Source organism: Dermacentor andersoni, chromosome 5 (assembly GCF_023375885.2).
Source record: "Dermacentor andersoni chromosome 5, qqDerAnde1_hic_scaffold, whole genome shotgun sequence".
In the NCBI taxonomy this organism is placed as follows: domain Eukaryota; kingdom Metazoa; phylum Arthropoda; class Arachnida; order Ixodida; family Ixodidae; genus Dermacentor; species Dermacentor andersoni.
Genome location: NC_092818.1, coordinates 180514962 through 180534250, shown reverse-complemented (window position 1 = coordinate 180534250; position 19289 = coordinate 180514962). Strand labels below are relative to the sequence as shown.

Genomic DNA, 19289 nt, shown 5'->3' with positions numbered 1-19289 from the left:
AAGGATGCATCGCACGTGGGAACGCATCAACCGCTTGGCTGGTCATTTCGTTTTTGGCCGTGTGATGGTAGCGCACTGCTGTTACGACCTGCAAGAAAACACACACACACACACACACACACACACACACACACACACACACACACACACACACACACACACACACACACACACACACACACACACACACACACACACACACACACACACACACACACACACACACACACACACACACACACACACACACACACACACAAAAAAAAAAAAGCAGAAAAGAGAAATGGGAAAGGATCGGACGCCGGGCACAGCACTTCCGCCTCGCAAACGCCGATCTCGGTTAGAAGTTGGCCTGTCGCTGCTGGTCAGGACGTCGAGCACTTTGTGCGACGTTATACTTCAGCGTGCGCGGGCGGCCGTTCCCCGCGGGCTCTGTGAGAATGTTCGCCAAATGAATTCTTCCGCTGCTCGAGCGCAACGAGCCAGCTCACCGTCGTCATCGACCCTCCGTCGTCTCGTTAACTGGGGCCGCCTGAACGAGCGCTGCACGAACAACGCTCCTGCCTTTCCGCACGCGACGTAGTGGCAAGCCATGCTGAGACGAGATCCGCGCGCGCTGTCCAACACTTGCTGCTTTATTGCTCGCGACACTGATATCTGAAGCAGTTATTTGCTCAATCTCTGCGTGTGACACGTGTACACAAAGTAGTACCCGCCGTAGAGCGAGAAACCAACTCCTGCGCTTTCTCATGAAGGATATATGTTGTAGCGCGCAACGTTTTGCGCCCGTCCGCCGGCCGCACTGGCGCGGTGCAGCGAAGCGCCCCGCGCAGGCTCGCAGGGAGCCACCGCGACGCCAGGCGGGATGCGTTCGATGGAGGCGACGGGTGCATGGCACGGCAGCCGTCGTACCCACATGCTTGCTATGCGTACAGCCGCGCAGCGACCAGGCGTGCAAGCGCAAGGCAGCCCGGATGACGACGACGACAACGGCGTTCGGCACCTCCAGCGCCGAGCGAAGAAACACTCGCGCACGTCACCGCTTAGCTCAGCGAGTGTTGATCCCGCGCCACGTCGCGCCGTCGCTCGGTCACTCGACATGAGGTTGCTCGGGCCATTTTCTTCGAGCCATTCTGTCAACGCGTTTTGACGGCATGCCGAACCGACTAGCGCACACACGATACCTGCACTCGCTCTCCGAGGACGCAGGCACCGTCATTCTCCCCCCACTTCCCGGATTCCCAAAACCTCGACAAGCGCGGCTGTTTCCGTGTCCCTCGTCGCGGCTTTCACCCGGGAGGCGGGCCCCCGCTGTCGATCAACCTCCCCTTTTCCCGACTACTCCAAAGAGCGGGAAGCTCACCCGCATGGCACGCATGCCGCGAAAGGTCGCCGCGCGGCGAAGCGCACTCACCAGGCGGGCGCCGACTCTTCCGACGGTGTGGCGGCCGCTGACGTTGGCTGCGGAGGCTGCAACTCGGTGGCGGCGGCAGCGATGCGGCGCGGGGCAGCAGCCGCCATCGCGGCGTCGGCGGGTTGCGCGATGCCGCAGCCACCTTCGCCGCCGTTAGGGGCGCCTTCATCGCTGGCGACGACGACCGCAGCGGCCCCTTCGGGAGACGGTGCCGCGGGAGGAGAGGAACGGCGGGTGACGCCGTTGCTGCGAAGTGGGGAAGAAAACAAAAGGAACAGCGTGTGAGTCAAATTCTAACAAAGTTCTACCTATCGCTACGAAGTCACATCCACAGCACCACGCAGCTACTGGGGTACCGACAAATAATAATGCTAAGAACAAATTCGGGAATAAAGGAAGAGGAACTGGAATATTGATGCGGTACCGCCAGAAGGCTTGTACGCGAGTTTACACGGCAATTGGAACTGTCTCCAGAGGCCCACGTTAACGGCGCTGTGCAGTTATAAGAAAAGGAAAGGAAGGACTCAAATAATGAGGCAGCAAAGGGGAAAATGGGGAGATGGGGATGACTACCGAGAGAGGGCAAGCCGTTGCCTCGGGAGACTGGCATGTTCGCGTCATTTCTTTCCGTTCCCGAAAGTGATACGTTTAGCTGCACGACGACAAATTCGTCTCGCACACGCACATACACAACACGTACAAAATACTACCCACGTAGATGATAACGCTTCCAACAGAGAAAACAACGATCGACCTTGCACGATCAAAGGAAGGGGTGGGCGTCGGAGAACAGAGTTGGATAACTTTGCGGTTGCGAGCGAAATTGGTTCCTGCCCGGCGTCTTCTCGCAAACTCATTCCGCCGGGAAGGCTTCCCATTAATATTGGAAGCATGCACTAACAGTGTTTGTTTACTCATCGCATTAGAGAGATGAAGGGGCGGGCGTGCACGCCGTCCCTGTCGAGGCCGGGAACCTCTGGAAAACAAAACCGACATAACAATCAAGCGCATACGAGAAGCGACACAAGGCGAGTCCTATGACCTGCCTAAGCGATATCGCAGCTGACCTACACTGGTGGCAAAATTGATGCGCTGGTACACGTCATAGCAGCTGTGAATAAAACGAAAGAGCGAGGGAAGGGGTACGCTGCTTCTACGACGTAAACGACACACAAACAAAGTGGCAGTTGTGTGCAAGTCACGAAGAAAGCCATGGCTGTGGGACCCCGCCTGGAGCCAGGGCCGCGCACACACTGCCTCGTAGTGGTAGCATGAATAAACAAATGCCACAATGAAGTACTATGCAGAAAAAAGCAGAACGCCGACCAAAATAATATATTTAATATGAATAATGCATCTAAAATGAATCTAGTTCCCGACCAGACGAGATGTAGTCGAATTCTTGATTTCAACAATACACTATAAAGATAAAGCGAAAAAAAAGAGAGAAAGAAACCAAGCAATAAGAGCAAATTGATATTTCTGTTATAAAAAACATATTTCAAGGAAAAAAAACTTTTTCTTTATTTGTAAAAAAGAAAACTGTTAAAGTTGAAAGACAAAATTTTTCTTGATTTCAACATAAATGGTCCCCGCACCGTAAAGCCAAAAGTTTGTCATTAGTACTGTGAGCGAAATTAGATTTTTTCGTTTCTTTACTATCCTCAATAATATTTGTGTGCAGCTTCACCATGTAGGCAGATACATTTCGTATGCACGAGCCTATGCGTCTTAATTTATGAAAGCAACTACAGCCGCTGTTCGGTCAAGTCATACCACTCGGAGGATGGCTGTGCAATCTCGTGGAGTGGACACTCGAGAGGTGTGTCGCAGAATGCTGCTGGGTGTCTTGTCACATGTTCCATATAACGTCCTTATCTGTACTTTTAGGCTCGTGTTACAACGGCAACCCAGCATTTGACTCTTTCGTACACCAGGAAAGCTGCAAGCACGAGGAGAGTAAAAGTTACTACCATAAGACAGTAAGCCGTGCAACATACTTTTTTCCCTGTAAAATGATGGAAAAGTCGTGAACAGAAACTGCTAGCGAAACTACAGAAATAGAGAGAAACAGAAAAGCTACGTAACTCACTCTACAATGCTCAGCGATGGAACGCGAAACTCTGACTGCGTGGCGGCCGGCGCTTAGTACGCCACCGGTGAGCGCTGGGTAGCGTGGTCGCCACGGGTGGTGATAACTGGTGTTCAGCAAGGTGGATGCCATAGCCACTGCTCAACCACGGCTGGTGCCTTATCATTCTGAGATCTGTGGTTCTTCCTAATCATTAGCCCTGCACTGTTGAAGTTGGCGTCTCTTTCACTCTTTAAGAGGAAATGGAAATCTTACACATTGCAGGGACAGAACCTTCCTTTGAATGACTCTAGGTGTAATTCTTCGTTCTGCGCTCTATTCGGCGTCCCATCGTGGATGTGTGAAAACATCACAGTGCAGACTTGTAGCCGCGCACTGCGCGGAAAAAGAAATTTAAGGCGAGGATTTCTTTGCGAACAGTCCCGTACTCTCCTACCGTATCTGCTGGGTGCGCACGTTAGCGAACCCCTTGTGACCGAAATTAATACGGAGCCATCCACAACGGAGTCTCTCATAAACTCAAGGTTGCTTTGGGACATGGAGGAAAGAAACGAAATAGGAGAGGCCCTGACGTCATGTTTTTGAAGACGGAAATACAGCCATGTCGGTGTGCCATCTCCCTCTGTGCCTCCAATCAGCTTGCCGGAGCAGATAGGCGCGAGCTTTGAACTTGCATTGCTACGAGCCGCCGGAAGTGCGTGCTGCTGACGTGCGTTAGAACAAAGCCTACGAAACTTCTGTAACAGTTTTGGTGAAACAGACCCACGCCGTGATTACTTGAGTGTGTTTGGTGTTGACTGGCACTCACACTCACAGACCCAAGACAACTTTCAAGCTTACACACCGCGCTCCAAAGCCAGCTTGTCTCGCGGACGAGGTGTGCTGCGAGAACGACACGGGCATAAAAAAACTTGTCTTACTTTTCAAAGGCCTAGAGCAGCAGCCGGAGCTTCAGAAACGCGGCTACTATAGCAACGTCGACATTTGGGGTACCAGTTCAAGTGCTCCTTTGCGAAAAACAGCACGTGACTTCCGCCACACTATCTCCAACACGTCCGTGCTGGCTGAGGCCTCTCCTACATTTTCCTGCCTCCATGCTTTGGGACGTTCAACGTCATGAATGAAGAGACAGGGCGGGAAACGGCAAATAAACATTTGCTCTTCATATGCGCGTGTAGCTGCAAAATCCAGGAATTATTTGTCGCTTGTCAGAGGAAGCGCGCGCACTACTACAACTGATGACGGCTGGCATGCAGAAGACACCTACGAATGCGCGACTGCTTCCTGAAGGCCTTCAGCACCAGGACGAATAAAAAAAAAAAATCTCAGTGCCCTTCCACTCTGGTGAAGAAGGATGACCAGTGAAGTCGGTTTCATTTAACACTTCACTTAACAGCTTCGATGTAATACGCTGTAAAATTGCTGTTTTAATTAAGTAATTAGTTAATGACGCCGACGAACGCGGGACCAGTGGCATGAGCGCGTTCGTCCGGCAGGTAGTGGTGGTGGAAAGCATTTATTAAATAAGAAAGCGAGGTGTGGACTCGCGCAGGAGCCCTACATACTAGGTGGATGGAGTCCCTAGTCCGGGACCCCATTGGTCGAAGCCGCTAGCCTGGCCCTCTTGACCAAGGCCTTGTGGGCCTGGAGGTCTGAGCAACCAAGCAGGGCCGCCTTCCAATCCTCTCGGGTAGGGTTGTGGCGGGGGGTGAGAGCCGAATTATGCTGGCAGGCCCACAGCATGTAATAAGTGTCAGCCACCTTGTAATAAGTGTCAGCCACCTTGTAATAAGTGTCAGTCACCTCGCAGCACCGCGGGTCGCAACGAGCCAGCAGCAACGAGCAGTAACGACGCTGGAGCCAGTCGTGATAGTTTTGTGTTAACACACGGTCACAATCCTGGGGGAAGCATGATCTTTTACAGCGGAGCTCTTAAGGGCGAGTGGCGATTTAGCGGTAAATGCGCGCAAAATGCGTTAGCATTACGTTGCACTTCTTTGAGGTCCCAGATACATGATTTAAACCACGTTCACCAGATCGCGAAGTGTTCAGAAGCTCACTCGACACACGTCTTGCCTATTCGAGGAACTGACGGCAGTCCGGAGCAGACCACCCTCAGTTGCACAATATATACATATATACGCACTCTTCGTAAGCTCTCCCGTCCCCTATCTCTACCACGTGACCGGCTTCCCACACTTTACACGCATATACTTTTTTTTTTTAATTTGACGCTTCTAATGCTAATATTTAGAAAGGAAGGATGGTCATTTACACGTGATTAAACGAAAGCTCGATGCCACAGTGAAGAATGCAAAATCTGTCCATAATCTGGGCTAAGTATAGCGGGTAGCTGAAAAGTCCCGGCGTCTCAGCTTGATTATGGAAGCTGTCGAACTGGAGACCACGCGGAACAAGTCAACCCGGAGCTCTTCGGTACGTCTGGTGTCAGCTTATTTGTCTCACACCCTCGTCTTTTTTAATGCGCTGCAGCCAAAGGTCATGTAAACCAACATAGGCTGCCAACTTGTGTTGATCAAAGCGAAGCCCCTTATCTACAAGCGGAGTGGCGATTTCGTAGCGATATTCGCCACCGGGTAACCAACGACACCCCGTGTGTCAGCATAAACATCTTCATGGTGTCTACAAGTTGACATTTTCAAATTCCCTGAGTTTTCCAGGTTTTCCCTGAGTGACACAGAACTTTATTTTATGTCAAGACAGGCTGACACCACGTCACCCGATGCTGTCACTCTCAAGTAAGCATTTTAAGCAAATAAAAAAAAAGCTTAATCCAGTTTGAATAATAAGAAGTGGTGTATATTATTCAAAATAGAAAACTGAAGGGAGGGGATAGTAAAATGCACATTAAATAACTTCGAAAAAGAAAAATGGTAACGGCCATTGCAAATCGAGTCGAACACCTTCAAATACGAATAAAAAGAGATGCATACAGAAGCAAATATTTTTGAAAATGAGCTATTTCTATCAAGTGATAGCATGATCATAGGTATTAGGCCCGAACTTTGTCACAAGTGAGATTTTCTCAGCAACTGGAAAGTCAACCTCAACTGTCCTCACATACTCTCAGCCCACGCACAATGCCCCTTTTCGTGTTTCACTGCTTTCAAGAGCTTATTTTGGTTTGGATGAGGGTCACCTGCATCTTTGTGTCAGCCAACACTTTGCTTTTTGAGCTCGAGCTCCTTCAAAGAAGAGGCGGCACAGTTCCTTTCCCCATCATTCTTCAATGCGACGGTAATTTCTATTCTTGTCCTCGCTCCACCGTGCGTTCGCCCCACAGACCATTTGAAGCATCCTCTCGATCAGTTGTACAGTTAACGTCCGATTTTTCTGACGCCATAGGGGCCACGAAAACGTCCGAAAAATCAAATCGGGCATTCCGAAAAAATGGATGCGTGTCTTTTACTGCCCTTAAGGGCTCAAATCGTCACAGGCAAGTCCGGAAAAATCTCTGAAGGCCTGCCAGTACACCTATTAGGCATATCGGTGCTCGTACTGTGACAGGAAACGGTGGGTGCACGCGTGTATAATTATGGAATACGTACTGTGTCCCGTAACAATTGCCCCTTCCCACGCTTGTTAAGCTTCACCGCAATACTTCACGTACGCTTCACCGCGTAACATCCCTATGCTGAGGCAAAGCTGCCATTCAGAAACCGGCGTCATGCAACGCGCATGCTTTCTAAGCTTCGAAGCCAATCGTGAGGACTACAGAGGCGGAGTCGGTGCCATTACTGAGAGCGGCGAATTCGTTCAATGAAAAACACAGCACCGAACGGCAAAAGTTTAATAGCGAACGTCGAAGCAGCTAAGATTCGCGTTGCCGCGGTGGTCGCTACGGCTGCCAGCGGATCTGCGTCCGAGAGCGCCGGTTCGAGGCGGCGGGATAATCAAAACGGCGGTGTTGGCTTTGATTAATGCCGTTTCGGACCTGCGGTAGGGGCAAAAAGTGCGGAAAATCGGACGGCGAAGGGTTCTTGCGTCTGAAATTACAGACGTTCTTATACATTGACTCGTGATGGTGCCGCAAAGCCGTCCACATTATCGGGCATTTCCCTAAAATCAGGTGTCCGGAAAATCGGTCCTTGACTGTACACTGGCAACTCCTCCAGCCGACGACACGGTGTCAGACAATTCGTTACGATTCCTCTCTTTTACTCGAGCCAGCAGTAGGGCAACTTTCGTTCTCTTTCAATAAAATGACAGCTAATTTTCCCTGATTGAAGCACAAATTCCCCGAGTTTTCGCCGAGTTTCTCCAGACTATTCAAAATCCTTGAGAATTCCAGGTTTTCCCGGTTGGTAGACACCCTGAGTTTCTTAAATCAATAGGCATACCACACGAGACGACCCCGGTCTGCTTCAAAGAACACTGGATGTCTTTTATGGGGCTTGATCTAGGGAACATATTCACAATCACTTTATCGAATTGCACTCTCGCGTCACGTAGCACCCTTAACCTTACGGTGAGAGAAAAAAAAGCAAAGAAAAAAAGACATTGTAGATGAAAGCGACTTCAAACAACAGCTGAAGCCGTAGACGAATACTAAACCCATTGTGACAACTTGGTGCGTACCAAAGTATCCGGCACGAGCGATATCTATGAAAGTGCGGCCCATGCAGCGTTAGAGTTGTCTGTTGCAGCTCCAATTATGTTTACACGCCATAAAAAAAAAGAAAAAAATGCGGATCCCACACGATGTGACAATCGGTTTAAGCGAAGTTTTCACTGATGTGTGCGAAGATCGTTGTCCTCGTTTGGCGAGTATAAAGCACACGATTAAGTTGGGCACGTTTGAAGCGGAAAACACTTCGTTCAACGCGTATTTGTGGCGCTCGAACGTGCGGATCAAACGGACGAAAACGAAAAAAATGACAGGGAAATTATGACGATGGAATGACGACAACTGCATGATAGCAATTGGGTGACGACACTGGAATGACTACGATAAAATAACGACGATGGAACGATTATGACGGCACGTTGACGACTGTGCGATGACAGTATGAAGACGACTGTACGACGACGATGGAATGACGGCGACGGTCTGAGCACGATGGAACGACGACAATGGGATGATGGCACTGGAATCGATACGACAGAATGGCGACGATGAAACGATGACAAAATTAAAAATTGTGGGGTTTTACGTGCCAAAACCACTTTCTGATTATGAGGCACGCCGTAGTGGAGGACTCCGGAAATTTCGACCACCTGGGGTTCTTTAACGTGCACCTAAATCTAAGCACACGGGTGTTTTCGCATTTCGCCCCCATCGAAATGCGGCCGCCGTGGCCGGGATTCGATCCCGCGACCTCGTGCTCAGCAGCCCAACACCATAGCCACTGAGCAACCACGGCGAGTGAAACGATGACAACGGCGGCATGATGACAACGCAGTGACGTCGACACAGTGAACCCGGTACGTAGACGAAGACGGCGTGTTTTTGTGCTGAAGTTCACGTCCGCGCTTACACATCTGCCGCCCAGGGCAGCCTGTTTGTATATACTTCGTGCTTGCTTGCACTTTGTCCGGCACCAGCCAATCGTGCAAGATAGCAGCTAGCAGGCGAAAAGTGGCCGAAAGAGGCAAAGAAAAACTTCGCTTTGGATGCCTCAAAAAAAAAAAAAACTTCATTTGTCCCTATTAACGATTTGATCCTAACCTATAGAGGTTGAGGGTGTTAGCAGCACCCTTATAGGAGTAACATGTTTACTGCGTAACGTCCAGTGTGATGCTTCAATACAGTGAGGGACGTCTCGTCAATGAGCTCGATAACTGTATACTCTAGTGACGTGACTACAGCGCGAATCAAAGACGTGCAACCCACCTTGTCGCGACTGCTTCCGTATGCTTCAGCTAATCAGCGTATAAGAGTGACGTCCCACAAAGTGATCAATCGATATAGAGGACCCAAAAATCACGGTTTCAGGATTTCATTTATAACAGCAGCGCATCAACAAGAGGCAAGAACACGAGAAAGGGTTTGCGATTAGTACTTTTCTCGGATAGAGTCGTTTCTTTTTAGTCAATCAAGGGAAGCGCAAACGTATATTTTGGCTAGCGTCTCAAGTTGCGCTGGCGCTTTATGTGCATGCCTTAACTATAAACTCAGAAACCAAATATATTGCCACGTCGCTAAGATGGGGGATTTTGCAAAAACATTATCAGTTTATTCGCAGAGAACGTATGCAAATCCTTGACAGCATACGCACGACAATCACCCGTGAGCACCGTGCAGGCAACGTTACAGGTGTGAGAGACGCACAGCTCAAAGTGCTTTGCAGCCGTTTACGCTATAGTGTGCTGCGCAATTGGCGCATTTTCTGCTGCAGCAAATTTTCCTTCTCTCGCATTTTCGTGCCACCGCTTTACATCACCATCGCTTTAGAACACCGTATCGTAGACAGTGAATTAAATAATTGTTACGTTCTCAATAATCTGGAACGTTATTTTACCAGCTTCTCTCTCTTTTCTTTCTTCATGGAGTTGAATAGTTTTTGTAAGGTTTAAGACGCGCATGAAGCGACGAACGAAAATATACCGAGCACACTTGAATGAGGCAATTACTAAAATAATACAAGGCTTCAGGTTCTCTGTATGCAGTCAACTTATTTGATTACTTAAGCTAAGAAAGAGTTACAAGGCCTTCAGCTTAATAATTGTGTCAAAAAGCAAGTTTACTCACTCACAATTTCGTCACTGCAATTTCGTCACTGAGGGGCGCACGTTGCACGCATGGAAATGGTTCAAACTGAGCAAGCGTTCAGTTGCCCGAATCATGAAAATGCAATAACCGGAAGGACGCCTGTCTCCATATAGGCGCCGACTACGGGGGGGTCTCCGCGGCCCGTGCCCCCTCCAAGGGTAACCGGGTGGGGGTGGGGGGCTCATCCCCCCCCCCCCCCCCGAGCGTATAGTTTCGTATAGTTTTAAGTTAGCCATAAAAGTAATGTAGTTTATGTTTTTTTTCTGTTCATTCTTATACGCAAGCACTAAACGATACTTTAAAAGGGCCTGTACTTTCGGTGTGTTCAGTTTATGAAGTAAATAAGCTGAAGGGAAATCGTATGGTTTATTACAAATAGCGCGAAGAGCCTTCTTTTGCAGTATGTACAGCCTGTTGATATTTGTGTCAGAAGTGGTAGCCCAGACAGAACAATAATTTAAATGGCTGAGAAAAAGTGAATTATATAACAAGCACTTAATAGAGCGAGGAAGATAGTTCAAGGAATAAAATATTCCAGTGATTTGTGAAAGCTTACTAGCAAGAAAATCTATATGGCTCTGCCACGTCATAGTATGATAAAAAAATATAGCTAGCGATTTTACCGAGTGTACAAGTTCAATTTTAGAATTGTTCATTAGCAAATCTTCCTCTAGAGTAATTTGCGTGTTCTTTGCGCGAAATAACACAGCCTTAGTTTTTTGCGAATTAATAGTCAAACCGTTGCCAAATGATCATGTGTATAGTTTATTCAAAACTGTATTAGCTCTTATAATCAATTCGGCAGGGCGGTTAGATGAAAAGAATAACGTAGTGTCATCAGCATAGATTACGTAACGCGTATCAACATCAATGTTTACTAAATCGTTAATAAAGATATTAAAGAGGAGGGGCCCTAAAATACTGCCCTGGGGTACACCTACATTGACCGACCGATCTTCAGATTTAAAGCTATTTACTTGTACAAACTGCTTTCTATGACCAAGATACGACCTAATCAAGTCAAGTGCATTGCCGCGTATACCGTAGTGGTTTAACTTACTAAGCAGATCATGATTTATAGAACCGAAGGCTTTTGAAAAATCGACAAATACTCCCAATGTTAGTAAACGTTCCTCAAAATTATTTAGAATTAGTTCTTTCTGTTCAAGCAAAGCTAGCTGTGTTGACATATTTTTCCGGAAAGCGTACTGATGCTTAGTTACCAAGTTGTGCTTGTCCAGAAAGTCTGATACTCTGCAAAAAATACTTGCAGATACTCTGCAAAGCACTTCGAAAATATAAGGAGAATAGACACAGGTCTATAATTAGGTAAGGCAGTTTTGTCACCTTCCTTGAACAATGCAACTACTTTTGCCATCTGCATTTTATACGGGAACACACCGGTAGAAAGGCAGATATTATAAATATGGGCTAGTTAGTACTGGAGCGATTATATCTATTACAAATTTCGCAAGCTTGATTTTAATGTTATCAGCATCGCAGGAATTGCTATTGTTTAGTGCGGAGAACAGTAAAATTACTTCTGAAGTGTTTGTGGGACGCAAAAGAATTGAATGCACACAGTTCGTTGTAATGAAACGGCAGGCGTTTTCATTCACATTGCGTTTAGGTAGATTAGTGAAATAATTATTAAAACAGTAGGCCAACTTCTCGTCAGGTATGTCCGCTCCATTGGAAATTATACGCAACCCTGCCGCTGAATTGGGCACTCTATTCAGCAAAGAATTAAGCCATTGCCATATCTTATTGCTGTCATGGCTGCAAGATGCGAAGGTTTGCTTATAAAACGTAGTTTTCGCAGCACGTAATTCCTTAGTTAAGCCATTTCGAAATGATTTAAACACTCTTAAATCATCAGGATCCCGAGATGTGATGAATTTATTGAATAACCTAGCCTTTTCTTTTAACTTTTTAAATAATTGAATAGTTACCCAGGGTTTACGTATCCTTGATGGAGCGGATACTTTAGGAACGGAAGGAAAATGTTTAACATAGTAAGAGATGAACGCTTCCAGAAAACTATGCCTATTACATTGCTTTTTTTAGCAGCTATAGCGTTGGGTTGCTAAGCACGAGATCGCGGGATGAATCAGGGCCACGGCGGCCGCATTTCGATGGGGGCGAAATGCGAAAACACCCGTGTATTTAATTAGGTGCATGTTAAAGAACCCCAGATGGTCCAAATTTCCGTAGTGCCCCACTACGGCCTGCCTCATAATCAAAGTGGTTATGGCACGTAAAACCCCATAATTTAATTACATTGCTTTTCGCGTTTCGTGCGTGGTCAGAGCGGCGCTTTGGCCACGTTATCAAGTGGCTTTTGTTATCAATGTGATCAGTCGGCCTTGAGAGACATGAGTGTGACGTAGAGAGGAAGGAATAGCTGCAAAGCAGCGAAACCTGCTGTTGGTGCTCCTTCCGTACCATTATCAAGGTGATGCGCTGTCTCTTCTGGTTTGCGACAGACAATGCAGTTGCTCTCAATCAGCTTATTCGAGGGCGCTGCTTTATGATACGAGTGGGAGTGCAGTCCCGCGATATTTTTCATATTTCATGAGGTTTAATTGTTTGCCAGTCGGAAAAAAAATTGCACGCAATTAGTACGTCGCTGAAAACACAGCAGTTAGATGTCATTTGGGGGTACCTGGGAGTGCGTACAGATAGATACCCCATTGACACTGATAATTAGGACTGTACTTCTCGAATTAGATAATTAATTGCAATTGCCGAATTAAATTTCAGGAACGAAAGAATTACTGGCGGCTACTCCACTGTACTGGAAACAATATGCACTAGGTTTTCTTCGAGTAATGCAAGTGCTCTTTTTTTTAAGTCTTGGTGCGTGACAGATGGGGCACCCTGCGTAATTCACTCAGTAACCGGACTCACTCGAAATCAGAATCAACAGCAGCCATGCGCAGAAGCGCTTGCACTCGGGCTCGCAGAAGAAGAAAAAAAGATAACCCTGAAAGGCTGCAGTTTCGTCTGAAAAGCGAATCAGTATTACTGATAGCGAAGTATACGACAATTACGCGAAGGTAGATTACACCACCGAGAGACGCCAGATTCTTGGTGGTGGGAGAGGACTCAGGTTGTGAAATTTAACTGCCTCCTACTATCGGGTCTTGTAAATTTTCATATAAGGCCGTCACTTCAGTGAAGAATTCTTTCAAGTCACACAAAGTATCTTCAAGTCCCCCCCCTCCCCTCCAACTCCCGGCCGGGAAAATGAAAACTTTCCGCCTATGCGTGCCCCCTTCGGTGCAGGCTTGCCGCTGGAAACGTAACAACTTCAAATAGCAATTACGCGGTTTAAAACTTTCTGCGCCGAACTCGCAAGCCTAGTCCTGCAGCCGAAGTCGTCCGATGCCAAAGGAATCCCGGGGAGCCGGGAAACACGCCGAGTTCTGTGCACACCCAAAATCGCTCAGAACTGTGTGCTCCGGAAACAGCGCACTTCGTGTTCAGGCTCTATACAGCAAGAAACGCATGCACGCACTTTCTCGTTCGTCGTGCGACGGCCTTTATTGTCGTGCGCAAATCACGGCGGCAGGCATAACGCGTTGAAGACAAGCGGTGCGATGCATAGGAAAGCAACCACCAGAGCACCACGGCATGCCTTTGTCTTACATAGGGTACATCTGGTGCGTTTCCCACACCTGCGTGATGGGGCGGTCCGAGGTGGATAGGACGCGTAACGCCCGAACTGCGGGTTCGTGCCTACAATACGGCACGCAATCACCTTTCCATCGTCTAAGAGCGGCAGGAAGCAGGCGTGCCCGGTGATCACTCTGGGCGCCATTTTTCTATTCGATCCTATGCCCGCAAAGACGATTCATTCCCCTAGACTGAAGCAGCGAAAGCGGACAGACCGGTTCGCAGTTGGGACGAGCGATGCCATCAGTGGCAGCAAATCGTCCCGTGGCCTCCGAGATCAGAAAACGAACTGTATTTTCAAGCGCCACACTTATGCACCAACACGTTAGCAGGATCACACCACACGTATCGGTGATTGTCTTCGTGGAAATGACAACAAGAATACGGCTCAATGCGATGGACCCCCGATGGGAGGATTCTGAGGCAAAGACGCCAAGTGTGGACCGAACTCGGGCTCGGGTCGTCCTCCCGTCGGATCGCTGCGCGTTCTTGGCACGCCAAATATGGGAGTGAGCGGTTATCGCCATCCGCGCTGCTATAGGGACGGTGCACTGTCAACCGTTCGTGCACGGAACGGCGTTTCCAGCCTGTAGTATGACTCGCGAAGATGCACGGCACATCTAGTGCGAGCGAAACATAAGTTTCCTAGCAGCAGCGATTGCAACAATCTTGGGCGTCTCTTAAATATAGGAAAAGATTCAACTGTCAGCGTAAGGGTCGACGGGAGAGATAACAGACAGAAGCGGACGCCCGAGAATGTTGGAACAATTCAAGTGTACACCCTCCTCGGCAACCACGGCTGTCGAGCAAAGGATCGAAGACTAGCTGTGCGCTTGTCCGTCATGTTCGACTATATTTTCTGCAGCGCAGGCGACACCATGGACGAAGAAATAAACCGACAACAGTGGCGCTGAATTCCAACCATCTTACTGGGCCCGGGTCGGTAAGCGGACAACAGGAAGGGGCCCTCAGACACGAAACCGAGGAAGCTCGCCAACGCAAGTCCACATCAGCTTCTGAGGAGCTCACCTGTAGTTGATCGGAGGTGCCTTAGCGCGGTGCTTGAGTGCTTCGAGAATGCTCGGTGCTAGGGCACCGACGGGGACGCCCACCATGCTGTGCACTGCTGTAGCGCGCTCATTCGTCGACGTGCTCTGCACTCGGGTCGGTCGCGCATAACTGTGCGCGCCGGATGGCTCCTTGTTGTGGTCACGTGGGACGCGATTTAGCAGAGTGCGGGGAGAGGACGAGAAAGGGGAGGGGGGGCATGGAGCGCACCGCGCGAACCCCGTAGCAGCGTGGCGCGACAGGAGAGTTCTCCGCGCGTCCTATCAAGGGGGCAGGTCACCTTTCCGCAACAACCCGTCGTGTTTACTCAGTCTGCGGCACACCAGCCGCGCATATCGGAGAAGGAGCGCTCGGCGCGCGGGACCTCTTCGTACACGCAACGCACGCGACTCGGCGCAGTCTCCGAAAAGGAAACAAAAGGCTTTTGTCTGAGCACGGGCGGGCGACGCCGCGCTATCGACGGCGCCGACGGCGAGGCACCTCCGCCCGGGCGACCGAGCGCGGCAATTAGCCAGGCACGGAAGTTTACCACGCGTCTGTCATACCCGCGGCGTACAAGCGTGCACTTCTGCTCGCTGCAACGCAGCGTCGAAGCCGAAGTCCTGCTGCAGCACTTGCAGTTAGACGGGGATAATGAATGGGGAACCGCACAGCGGCGCATTCTCGGCGTATCTTTGACGCTCAGTGGCCTCGCGTTGGAGCGTGCATTTTCGCAGTGCACGAAAACTGGGTAGTTACCGATGTGCGTTTCGAACATCGTAATAGCACGCATTTTGCGCGGCGTGTAACGAACTCGCAGAATATCATAGACACACAGATCGTATACGCGGCGACAGATAGCAGCCGGCCGTTAGTGAAGACTTCGTCGACCTTAACAATGACACGATGCCGTCCGTACAATTAAACGGTTGATGCGGAGCTTGGATCTTGTCAAGTACGCGCACGCGATATTCCGCAGAGGCCAATTCAATGAAAAGGTTTTCGTGAAGTCAGAACAAGACCCGTAAGAGCCCCTGCACCCAACCCCATCTCGCCACCCCGTAAATACCCTAAGCATATGTATGCCTAAAACGAAACACTTGTGAAATCACGCTGGCTTGTAAGCCAGGTTGCCGACATCAGATAGCACAGAGGTCTCAGTCGTTAAACGTGCTTCGCTTAGAGAAAACGCCTTTCTACGATCTACCGCCACCTCTGATATCAGCATTTCTTTCCTTTCTTTTCTCGAAGGTGCCATGCAAGTTTGCACACTGAAAAGGAATGCGTAGTCAATTTCGCCTTTCAAGTCTACCCCGACTGCGTGTTATGCTCGCTGCCTCTGGGCATTAGTGCGCAACGGGAAAGCGCATCCAGAGGCTTGTCGTAATGACACAAGCGTTGGAGGAAAACATCGAAAAAAGCGTACAGAGCCATCGGTATATATATGGGCTTGAAAAAGCTACACAAGCCACGTGCTCTGTATCGATACGCCGCCAAGGCCGGCGTCTGCAAGCAAAAGCGCCTCGAGCATGCGCCAGCCTCGCTGTCGTTTTAAAACACGGCGTCGACTGCGAAAGACTGTTGAATGCTAAACATGCCCGATTTTATGCTCAGATGCAAACTAACGCACAGACGAAACCGGATAGATGAATTCCTTGGAAAATGGGTGAACGTTTGGTGGAACAGCGTAGTCAAATAGCAGGCTGAGAAAGTTCTGCAGCTGAAATCCATGCACTCTCACAGGCTTCCGAGAAAAACGATTAGAGAAAACGAATACACGCGATTAGCGGCGTTCATATCGGCTCGTGCGAGCTCGGGAGTTCAAAACATGAAGCCGGAGGTAGCTGCCGGAGTGTTTACCAATGTAGCTGAGAGATAGGTGCCGTTAGTTGATGCGATTGGTGATAAATGTATACGAGTTGTCAATTGCCAGCAAAACAATGGAATCATCCTGAAAGGGGCAAATCTGTGCAAGCCCCATTGCACCATAAGTTTGTCGAAGAGGTATCTGTCGCAACATAAACTCGGCGTTTCGAGATGTTGTTCGTGTCTGCGTACTTCGCGAAAAGACTCCGTTAAAGACCATTCGACTGCTACACGGATAATAACCCTTTGGCTCGCTAAGAACTGCAGCCGTAGGGAAAGCTCTCGATGTTGCCTGTTCATCTAGCGATTGTTATACCACACGGCAGGAAAGCTAGGCACTGTACTTACATTCATAACTGTCATGCGGCTCCAAAGAGGCCAAATAATTACGCGCATTTCGACGTGACGTCTGCTGTCGAATCAAAATTAAACCGGCGCCAGTGAACCGGCGGCAAGTAAAAGCCGCATTCCACTATTGCCACTCCTCCTTAAAACCAAATACGGAACTGTTATTATTAGAAAGAGATTAACGTCAGTGGTGCAACACTGAGCTTGAGACGAAGTCTGACCTCAAAGCTAGGCACAGCCATGCAAGTGCGACTTCGCGGTTCCCACAAGGTCGAGTGGGTATAGTTACTGCGAGAGGAAGCCACTCGAAGCTACGTACCAGCACGCGGGGAGCTTCTTGACCACCGACCGCTTCAAGAAGGCATGCCACGAAAAAGTCGCATATCGGCTGCCGTCAGGACATTGACCCCGAGCAGCGGTGTATTATAAAACAACACGATCGTTTCGACGCTGACAGGAATGTCAGAAGGCGCCGCAAAACCGGACGTGGAAGTTTCTTCGGCTAACAGCGACTCTTGTCGCCCGGAAAGCTACTTCCGTCGGAGGTGGACTCACGCGCACGTAATAAACTTCCGGAAGTCGTCGGTCGGCGACACTTAGAGACGACGTCGAACTATAAGTATGTTAGCAGCTTGACTGCACTGCCGTGTCATGCTTCGCGGTTTTTGTGCCCATATGACGGTCTCTAGAACGCGAGACACACGAGCCGACGCTCGGCTCAAGGAAAACATCCAGTGAAGCGTGGACGGATTGTGCAAGTTAAAATCCTCGTATCTCTCAGTTCATTCGAAGGAAATCGACTGACAGTGACGCATGACCGTCCAGTATACTGCAAGAGAACATATGTGAGTCCTTCAAAGCGCAGTGTAAAGCGCGCCCACATTTAGCTCAATGTTTCTGGCTCCAGCGATAACCTTTTGTTCTGTTGGCGAAACGGTGAAGTAAATGGTGGCGGTAGGGGGGTGGGAGGAACGCCATCTCTACGGATCAGCTTTCTTGCTTTCCCGCTGTTTCTTGTCTGGGCCCTTAAACGTCGCGACTCGTGGCACAACAAGCTATAGAACCTTAAATTATTTTTGCACAAGTTTAACTTAGCAAAGAAAAAGAAAGAGAGAAAAAAGAAAGGAAATCACCGGCCAAGCACTCCGTGCAGATGGTTAATCAGCGAAGCTGAAACGTGCGACTCCGATGTGTTTATCACTGGGTTTATCCCGACGGTTCATTAAATGACGGTTTGGTAGGCTGCCGGATCCTCGGTGCGCAGTTGCTGCTTGCGCTCGGCTGCACGAGCCTGCTCTTGTGCCCGGGCTGCAGCATCGGCACGGCGTAGACAAGCTCGTTCCCGGTTCTGCTCGCGGCGTTATTAACGAAAATTTCCTGCTCCTAAGAAATATACGTATGACGCGTGGCCTACCCATTTCGGAGCCGGAGAGAAACTGGTGCGCGCGCTCTCGGCTGCGACAGAGAGCAACGACGTCACTACGGCGCAGCTAATCCAGCACCACCTAGATAGCACAGGACCTTTTCACTCCGATGAATGACGTCATGTCACCTGGCACGACTACCATAGAACCTAATGGGGATGCTCCCGAATAGGCAACAATGATTTTGACGTCACCGCTTTCATCACGTCATCCTTGTCAATGAAAATTTCGGGCCAGGTAACGTGACATGTTGGACCGGAGAAAACAGGCCTTGCGCTATCTAGGTGGTGCTGGCTAATCGCGCGCCTCTCTCTCTCTCTCTCTCTCTCTTTATCCCGCATGCGCAAGGGGTTGCGCCGGAGGAGTTCTCGGCGTACAGGCGACCGACAGAGGGACGGACGGATGGACGAATCGGCTAGCCATATACAGCTTCGCTGTAAAAAACGAGATATTGTTCCCTTCATTGTGTTCTCCCTGCTATTGTACAACTAATCTGTCAGCCGTCTTTCTTCACCACAAATGAATTCCCATGTTGCTCAGCCTCCTGAAATACCTAACACACACTGACAGTGGGGAGTAGGCGCGTCCACATCCAATTCGTCACTGGTACTGCGACTTTCCGAGAAGATGCGCTCAATGGTCCCTGCATGTCTTCTAGTTCAGCGAGTGTACTACGTCGTCGTGGCT

The 19289-nt window shown here is 49.3% G+C and overlaps 1 protein-coding gene across 5 annotated transcripts in view; it reads right to left on the bottom strand.

Moving 5' to 3' along the window:
• Positions 1 to 19289, bottom strand: part of LOC126531687 (protein Aster-B-like) — a 129632-nt gene that overhangs the window by 41847 nt on the left and 68496 nt on the right. For 4 of the 5 annotated variants that reach the window (XM_050179347.3, XM_050179352.3, XM_050179350.3 and 1 more), the window contains exon 2: positions 1415 to 1660. In XM_050179347.3, the coding sequence (XP_050035304.1) occupies positions 1415 to 1660 (246 nt within the window). Of the gene's footprint in view, positions 1 to 1414; positions 1661 to 14946; positions 15098 to 19289 lie in introns of those variants that run through there. The other variant, XM_050179349.3, reaches the window with a different exon arrangement.